This window comes from Trichechus manatus, unplaced genomic scaffold, assembly GCF_000243295.1.
Source record: "Trichechus manatus latirostris isolate Lorelei unplaced genomic scaffold, TriManLat1.0 scaffold00038, whole genome shotgun sequence".
Taxonomy (NCBI): Eukaryota; Metazoa; Chordata; class Mammalia; order Sirenia; family Trichechidae; genus Trichechus; species Trichechus manatus.
This window is the reverse complement of record NW_004443974.1, coordinates 17,593,228-17,602,552: the sequence shown is the minus strand read 5'-3', so window position 1 is coordinate 17,602,552 and position 9,325 is coordinate 17,593,228. Positions and strand designations below refer to the sequence as shown.

General features: G+C 41.9%; 1 protein-coding gene across 1 annotated transcript in view; it reads right to left on the bottom strand.

Moving 5' to 3' along the window:
* Positions 1-424: 424 nt before the first annotated feature.
* Positions 425-9,325, bottom strand: part of FXN (frataxin) — a 29,939-nt gene continuing 21,038 nt past the window's right edge. Inside the window, exons 4-5 of the mRNA XM_004375844.3 lie at positions 8,590-8,687; positions 425-2,369 (exon numbers count right to left, since the gene is read on the bottom strand). Of these exons, the coding sequence (XP_004375901.2) occupies positions 2,219-2,369; positions 8,590-8,687 (249 nt within the window). The 3' untranslated portion in view covers positions 425-2,218. The remainder of the gene's footprint in view (positions 2,370-8,589; positions 8,688-9,325) is intronic.

Below are 9,325 nucleotides of genomic sequence, written 5' to 3'. Positions count from 1 at the left end.
AGTCACCTCATCACCTCACCTAACCTGTTAGTTATGTGTGGTCTGGAGTCCTTATTGAAGACACTTAAATACCTTTTTTTTTTTTTTAAAGATTACGTCTCAGAAACTAAGGACAAGGACTAAATCCTTTGGGTAGAGTTAATGCAAACCCCACAGCCACGAATTCAACTGGCTATAACCTAAAATTACTTTAACCTTAGTGTATGCCTTGCACGTGTGATGCTAGTTTTCCTGTTACAGCAGCCTGGCGGCACACTTCTTAGTCTTATGTCTTGCTCCGTAGGTGAGTGGGCCATTTAACTGAGTTCCAAGTAAGTGAGGTGTGACAAAACTTTCACTGGAAGCAAGGCATAAACACACACATGCACAATTTTGTTTTATTTATTTTCTCACTGGCACTGACCTACCACACTTAAAAATTCCCATGAGACTCAAAAATAATTTTATTTCTGAAGAAAGGAAATATTTTAAATACCCATATAGCATTTGCTTTTATTGCTCTATTGTTAAGATTTTTTTCTTCTACAGTGGAACGTGTTTTGGATTCACCCACTGCAAAAGCCTTTGCTACACATTCATATAGACTGGTTACTAATACATCTTCCTTTAGTAAGAAAATAAGATGAGCATAACTTTGAGTGACTTATTTTACTGTTCCTGAGCCTTGGTTTCTTCATGAGCAAAATGCAAGTCAGTAAAGATTAAAACAAGGTTATGTGGGAGGACACAGTAAAAGGTGTTTATTATTTTAACATGAATTCAACCAAAATCCCAACAGAGCAATACCAATGACAACACAGGCAGTCCTTGTGTTACGAACATCTGACTTCTGTACAATCATAGTTATGAACCAACCTCCGTAAAGCCTACTATATTAAAAATTGAAAGTACATACAATGGCTCTTAATAACAATTGGATGCTACTTATATACTGTATTATTATGTTAAAGAAGTTTTAGTGTATCTGGAAGTGTTTAATTTTTTTATGAATAGAAAGGTACACTATATACTACATACTAAGACAAACATCTGATTTATGTACACATTCGACTTACAGATTTAGAATGGAAATGGTTTATAATCCGGGGTCTGCCTGTATATTTACTATATAGCTTTAAAAAATTGTTCATTGCTGTCCCCTTATCTACCCAGAAGGAATGAAAGCTAGCCTGGGAGGCTGCCTGGCAGGACCACGGATGTGTGAATTGGAAGCCAACTATTCTATCCAGTTCAACCCTCCCACCTAGCAGATGGGAGAATGGAGGTGCAAGGGGTTTGTGAAACTTGGCCACAGATAGACGACTTTGGGCTGAGCCAAGTCGAAGACCAGGGTTCTTTTCACCAATACTTTCAGTATGTGGCTCTTTGCAATTTTACAAAGCATCTCCTCAGCTCCATGGCCTGACTTCATCTATTACATTGTAATACTCAGCTTCTGGAGATGGCTTTTTTTCTTTTTTTCCCTTCTTATCTTTGGCAGAGAGTCTTGGGTATTTTTTTTGCATTCTCAGACCCCAGTGTTGCAGCAGCTGATTATACACTAAACCTTAAATATATATAAATATGTATATACATATATGTGTGTGTGTGTACACATATATATGCATATACAGAAGAACCAAGTCTCCCTGAGTCACCCTGTGCAGGCCACACCCCTTCAGACTCACAAAGCATGAATGCGGGATGGCCTTCAGTTTGAGAATTCCCAAGCTGCCTTAATTCTAAATGCCTCAGAAGTGTTTACCCTTTCAAACAGGCGTGGGAACATTTATAGTCTACCCTTTAGTCAGTCTCGTTTTGAGAAAGAACGGTGAGGTTGGCAAGCCACTCTTCATGTCATTTTTGCAGTTAAGTCCTTCAAAGAACAGAGTGAAGCTAATTCATTTCTCCTTCCAGAACTTTCCTTCTTATTATTTTTCTTTGTTGTAAAGTAATGATGTTAAAATATGGGTATGTGGACATTAAAAAAGAAAAGGGAGGTCATGTGAGAGCAGGAATCAGACAAGAAATAAAGCAAAAAAAAAAAAAAAAACTATAGAAATAAAAAATCAACACTTGGGGGTAGGGTGGGAGGTGACACATTCTTTTCACACAGCTGTGACACACAATGCAACTGTCCTCAAAGTCAAGAATGGAAAAGAACAGACACACTCAGCTGCAGAATGAAGCTGTGGTCTTGGATTTATAGCTTTTAATGTCTTCAAAACTGGGCAGGGCATCAAGTGCCTTTTCCTGAATAGGCCAAGGAAGATAAGTCCAATTTGGTTTTTAAAGCTTTAGAAAGCTCTGTGGCCAGCAGCTGGTGGAGGGATACGCCATCGTGGGAGTACACCCAGTTTTTCCCGGTCCAATCATAACGCTTGGGCCCACTGGAAGATAAAACAAACACACAGTCAGTCCACAAGGACAGCCCTTTAGAAGAGGCACATACTGATCCCACAACACCTGCCACCAGGAAACTGACCGGAGTGAAGTTCTAGAAAGTAAAACTTAATGAGGCATATATCTGATGTCTTGTCTTAGGGTTCTTCTATTTAAGAATATTTACACATTTTACCCTCTGGGACAATTCCCAGAATGATTCTCAAGGCCTTAAAACATCTGAACCTTATTGTTGAATCTCCATTTATCACATTCTGACCCTCTTTTGCTTTTTCCTCATTCACACAATACCTGCTACTGATAAGGGATAAAATAAAAACAGAGGCATCTAACCTATTTGTAAAATAACTGAGCTAACTCAAGCAGCTCCAGGTAATCTCTCCCCCAGACTCTGCCTTTGTTGCCTAGAAGCCAACCCCTATTATTGTTAAAAAAAAAAAATAAGTTTCTTTGCGGTCAGGCTAAAGAATGTGAACTTAATGGAAACTTTTGATCTCAGTCTCCTCTGGTTTCTGACATACTGGGCAAAGCGCTAAGGAGCCCTGGTGGTACAGTGGTTAAAGCAATCGACCGCTAACTGAAAGGCTGGCTCTTCAAAAGCACCAGCTGCTCCGAGGGAGAAAGACCTGGTAGTCTGCATCCATAGAGATTTACAGCCTCGGAAACCCTATGGGGTCACTATGAGTTGGAATCAACTCCACAGCAGTGCGTTTTGGTTCAGGCAAAGTGACAGATCATGGAAACTCTTTGTTCCCAATCTCCTCTGGAGATTGATGCTCTGAGCAAGGAACTTTTTTTTTTTTCCTGTGAAGTTTGATACTTGTTTGATGTCTGAATGGATAGGTATATAATTCTTTTTTTTTTAATTGTACTTTAGATGAAGGTTTACAGAACTAGCTTCTCATTAAACAGTACACATAGTTTTATAACATTGGTTACCACCACCACATGTCAACACTCTCCCTTCTCAACCTTGGGTTCCCTATTCCCAGCTTTCCTGTCCCCTCCTGCCTTCTGGTCCTTGTCCCTGGGCTGGTGTGCCCCCTCAGCCTCACCTTGTTTTATGGGCCTGTCCAGTCTTTGGCTGAAGGGTGAACCTCAGGAGTGACTTCCGTACTGAGCTAAAAGGGTGTCCGGAGGCCATACTCTAGGGGTTTCTCCAGTCTCTGTCAGGTCAGCAACTCTGGTCTTTTTTTGTGAGTTAGAATTTTGTTCTACATTCTTCTCCAGCTCTGTCTGGGACCCTCTATTGTGATCCCTGTCAGAGCAGTCGGTAGTGGTAGCCGGGCACCGTCAAGTTGTCCTGGACTCAGTCTGGCGGCAGCCGCGGTAGTTGCGGTCCATTAGTCCACTGGACTAATCTTTCCCTTGTGTCTTTAGTTTTCTTCATTCTCCCTCGAGCGAGGTACTTTTAACAGATCACTCCTGAAAATTTCCACCATGTCATTGCTTTGTACCCTACATGAAAACTCCCCTTGACCCCATGTCTTACAATTATTTCTTTTAGCCAGTCAATGTACTCATGTAACCAATAATGTTAAAGATTATGCTTTACTTATCCTGCCTTTGACTGCCCTTAACTACCGTAAACCAACAAGAAAAACTGTAATTTTATTCTCCCCCTTCAGCACTATAATTACTTGTGACTTGCATTTCCCCCGAGATCTGTGATCTTCAGCCTGAGGCTTCAAGGTCCCCCAGTGCAATGTTACTTTGGTTTCAATAAATCTCTTTTGATTGTACGTCAGTGGAGCTGGAGAGTCTTTTCTCTACAGCACTACTTTGAGCAGTGTTTTTAAAATTATGGCCATTTGTGTGCCACTGACATGATCTGCGCCTTAACTCTACTATTATTTTTTATTAGGTGAAATTCTTATAACATAGCCATTTTAAAGTGAACAATTCAGTGGCATTTAGTATACTCACAATGTTGTGAAACCACCACCTCTATCTACTTCCAAAATGTTTTGTTGCTGGTTTTGTTTTTGTTGTTGATTTGTGACTAAGGAGGCCCCATGTGTTACAGGGTAGACTTGTTCCATAGGGTTTTCTTTCTTTTTTTTTTTAATAGTATTTTATTGTGTTTTTGGTGAAGGTTTACACAGCAGTTGAGGCTCCCATTCAACAATTTCTACACAAATTGTTCAGTGACATTGGTTCCATTCTTTACAATGCATGAACATTTTCAATATTTCCGTTCTGGCTGTTCCGTTTCCATTAATCTAGTTTCCCTACCCCTTACATTCTTATCTTTGTTTTAAAGTAATTGTTGACTGTTTGGTCTCATACAGATGATTTTCATAGGGTTTTCTTGCCTGTAGTCCTTAAGAAGCAGATCGCCAGGCCTCTTTCTTCCGCAGTACAGCTGGATGGGTTTGAACCACCAACCTTTTGGTTACCAGGTGAACACAAACAACTTGTGTCACCCAGGAACCTCTAGATCCAAAACATTTGAATCACCCCAAAAGGAAACTCCAGGTCTATTAAGCAGTTACTTCCCATTCTCTCCACCCTCCACCACCACCAACTACCTATACTTATTTTTTTTAAACATTTTTCTTAATTGAACTTTAAGTCTGTGAAGTGGGGAGTCTGACAGGCTGGTCCATCCACGTCAAGCTCATTTAGTGAACAACGGTGGTACACGCCTTTGGGAAATGCTGATATGGACCCAGGTGTGGCTGGTTCTTGCCATGTGTTGTTATTCCAGATGGATACACCTGTGCACCCTGCCGCCTAGTGGAGGGGTGTGGACCTGCCAGCAGATAAGGAGGGTACGAGAGGACGTCTTGATGGAGGTGAGAGCAGAGTATGTTGGGAGCACACGAGGAGGGACACCTGAGTCCACCTGGAGCACTGGGGAGAACTTCTCCAAAGACTGAGACTGGGAAGAGTTTGCCAGGGAGGGAAACTTAGAAGTGAAACATCTTTTAGGGCTTTGAAAACATCAACGATTCCTGTATTATCAACCAGATGATGGAATTTGAACACTGGCAATTTGAGTCCACCCAGAGGCACCTCAGAAGAAAGGCCTGGCGATCCACTTCAGAAAAATCAGCCATTGAAAACCCTATGGAGCACAATTCTACTCTGACACACATGTAGTCGCCATGAGTTGGCGTTCGGTTTGGTTTTTTGGTTTATTAGTTTCCTAGGGCTGTTGTAACAAAGGGCCACAAACCGGGCAGCTTCAAACAACAGAAATTTACTCTCTCACAGCTCTGGAGGCCAGAGGTATGAAACTTAGATGTTGGTAGGGCTATGCGCCCTCTGAAGGCTCCAAGGGAAAATTAATTCTTCCTGGCTTCTTCCTAGCTTCTAGTGGCTCTGACAATCCTTGGTGTTCCTTGGCTTGTAGTTGCATCGCTCCAATTTCTGCCTCTGTTGTCACATGGCATTCTCCCTGTGTCTCTCTGTCCAAGTCTCCCACTCCTTTCTCTTATAAAGACGCCAGTCATTGGATTTAGGGCTTTCTCTAAAACCAGGGGAGCCCTGGTGGCACAGTGGTTAAGAGCTCGGCTGTTAACCAAAAGGTCAGCAGTTCAAATCCACCAGCCACTTCTTGGAAACTCTATGGGACAGTTCTACTCTGTCCTATAGGGTCGCTATGAGTCAGAATGGACTTGACGGCAATGGGTTTGGTTTTTGGTTCTAAATCCAGGATGATTTAATCTAGAGATCCTTGTTGCTACTGTTAGGTGCTGTCAAGTCAGTTCCGACTCATAGTACTATGACTCCGACTCATGTACTACAGAACGAAACACTGCCTGGTCCCGCGCCATACTCACAATCATTGTTATGCTTAAGCACATTGCTGTAGCCATTGTGTCAATCCATTTCTTAAGGGTCTTCCTCTTTTTCGCTGACCCTCTACCAAGCACGACATCCTTCTCCAGGGACTGATCCCCCCGTGACAACACGTCCAAAGTACGTTAGACGTAGTCTTGCCACCCTTGCTTCTAAGAAGCATTCTGGTTGTACTTCCTCCAAGACAGATTTGTTTGTTCTTTTGGCAGTCCATGGTATATTCAATATTCTTTGCCAACACCACAACTCAAAGGTGCCAATTCTTCTTCGGTCTTCCTTATTCATTGTCCAGCTTTTGCATGTATATGATGTGACTGAAAATACCATGGCTTGGGTCAGGCGCAGCTTAGTCTTCAAGGTGACACCTTTGCTTTTGAACACTTTAAAGAGGTCTTTTGCAGCAGATTTGCCCAATGCAAGGCATCTTTGAGATCCTTAACTAACCCTATTTCCAAATAAGGTTACATTCTGAAGTTCGAGGTGGACATGAATTTTGGGGGACACTATTCAACTTACTACAAACATTTTCCAAATAATGGAGATAAAAGGGACAAACCAAACACAGAGGGGCCTTTGTTGAATGTGCATGAACGGCCAAACACAAACTGTCTGGAGACATACAAAAAGGAATAATAATCTAGACTAGATTCAGAGAATGTTCCCTTGGCCTCCTTGTACTCCGACTCTACTGCTGGGATGCTAGGCTGGGCCCAGGTACTCTCCAAGCCCTTCCACGCTGCCACAGGGGCTCTGCACACAGGCACTGATGATCCAGGTATCCGCCAGGCCTCTCGGGGGGGGCAAGGTGGCTGGGAAAGGGCACTGTTTTCACAGGAACAGAAAAATTGTCAACTGAAAACAAAACGAAACAAAAACCCAGATATGCACTCCTGTGAAAGTTATTTTGGACCAAAGTGGAAACCTGAGGGAGAATTAAAAAAAAAAATTTTTTTTTTTTTTTTTTTTGAGGAACACAGGAATCTGTGACAGTAAATGGCTGCTCAGATGATTTTATTTCCAAATTCCCATCATGCATTACAAATTAAAACAAAGTACAACTTGGATTTTCTAGGAATTTATTATTACCTCCTGGTAATTGCTGTTGTTAGCTGCTGTCAAATTGCCCCTAATTCAGTGACCTCATGCACGACGGAATGAAGCGCTGCCCAGTCCTGCACCATCTCCATGCTTGGCTGTGGATCCGACTGTTGTGATCCACAGGGTTTTCATTGGCTGATTTTTGGAACTATATTGCCAGGCCTTTCTTTCTAGTCTGTCTTAGTCTGAAAGCTCTGCTGAAACCTGTTCAGCGTCATAGCAGCACGCAAGCTTCCAATGACAGATGGGTGCTGGCTGGGCATGAAGTGCATTGGCCGAGAATCAAACTGGGTGTACAAAGCAATGCAATCTGTGAATGAGGGCCTTGCTAGAAAGCCCTGAGTGATTTCTAGTGTTCTTTTGGGTGAACTCTAACAGATCACCTAGACGAAGCTGGGGTGGAGAAGGCATAACGCTTTATTTATTCTGAACGAAGTATTACACATCACAGCATGGAAAACAGTATAATATTAACTGCCTAAAATGATGTCAACACTGGGGCAGGGGAAAGGTTATTTATATATATGTATTTTTTTACATGCTAATACCATTAGGCGTTCAAAGAATTCCTGGCTGGTTAGATTTCAGCCTTTCCCAGTTCCCAGTTAGCAAATTCCCCCGGAAGTGCTAGTGAATGCTTTGGAAGGTCTGAGAGGCGTCTCTCTAGTTTCTTACAAGCACTTCAACAGCAGCCAGATGGGTGATGGCCCTCTCTCCCTGCATGTTCTCAGGCCTTGAGACAAGGCACAGGCCGGTCTCCCACACAACCTTTTATTCATCTGGATCAAAAGCACATCAATAGACAAGTCAAGGAAGCATTAAATGCCCTGGAATAGGAGCTTAAAACGCTCACCCACCTACACGGGGCACCCAGCCCGATTCTGCAAATGGAATTCAACTAACCTTTAGCTGAAATGCTCAAAACAAATCAAACTTTAACTTGCTTTGAAGACAAAGTGTAACTTGCTTAGATGCTGAAGTTATGTAACATCAAGAAGTTTTACTAATGGCAGGGCAATGACTTAATAGAGAAAAGCTGTCTAGGCCAGATTCTGAAAAGTTATAAACTTTTCACCTCAGATCTTGCTAACAACCTGATGTGGCTTATAGTAGCCGAATTCTCAGCAGGGAGAAGCTACATAACCATAGTGAACTTTCCTACTGAGAATGAGACATGCCGTAAAACACCAGGAAAGTTCCACTTGCACAGTTACCAACACACAAGGGTGACGCTTTCTAAATGTCCACATTGTCATATTCTAAACAAGTCTAATGATGGCAGATTTTGGCTTTTGAACATACCTGGAAGGAGAAGATAGCCAGATTTGCTTGTTTGGGGTCTGCTTGTTGATCACGTAGGTTCCGAGATCTCCACCCAGTTTAATTGTTAAAACACCATTCTAGTTAATTAAGTGGGAAAAGCAGTGAAGAAAATAAAAACAAGACAAAGTTGGCATTTAGTCATAATTGACTTACATTTTCTTGTACCTCAACATTTTCCATATATACAAGTACACAATGTATACCATAAATGTCTTTAATTTAGTGTTTAGATATAGGAGATCATGTAGAAAGAATACTGCTCTCAGAATCAGAGTATGATTAATCATAATAATACTTATATTTCATAGTTCTTTCCCTCATTCTCAACAAGGCTGGCAGGGGAGAATGATCATTTTTCCCGTCTGAGATGAGGGAACAGAAGCCTGGAGTCTAAGTGACTAGTGTAAGGTCTTGCAGTTGGCAAATGAGAGGATTCATATCCTAACTGTTGGCTTGGTGCCCTTAACTACCCACCAGAACATACTGGAGAACATTAAAAACGCATACACCAATTCTATTAAATTACCATATCAGCCCACTTGAGATCAAAACATTCGATATGACAAGTGCAATAGAAAAAAAAAAGGAAGGAAGGAAGGAGAGAGAGAGAGAGAAAAGGGGTGGGGAGGGAGAGAAAGAGAGGGGAAGGAAGGAGGGAGAGAGGAAGGAATTAAACCACCTGCTTTGCTTGTCTTCGAAGAACAATAGCTTGAGC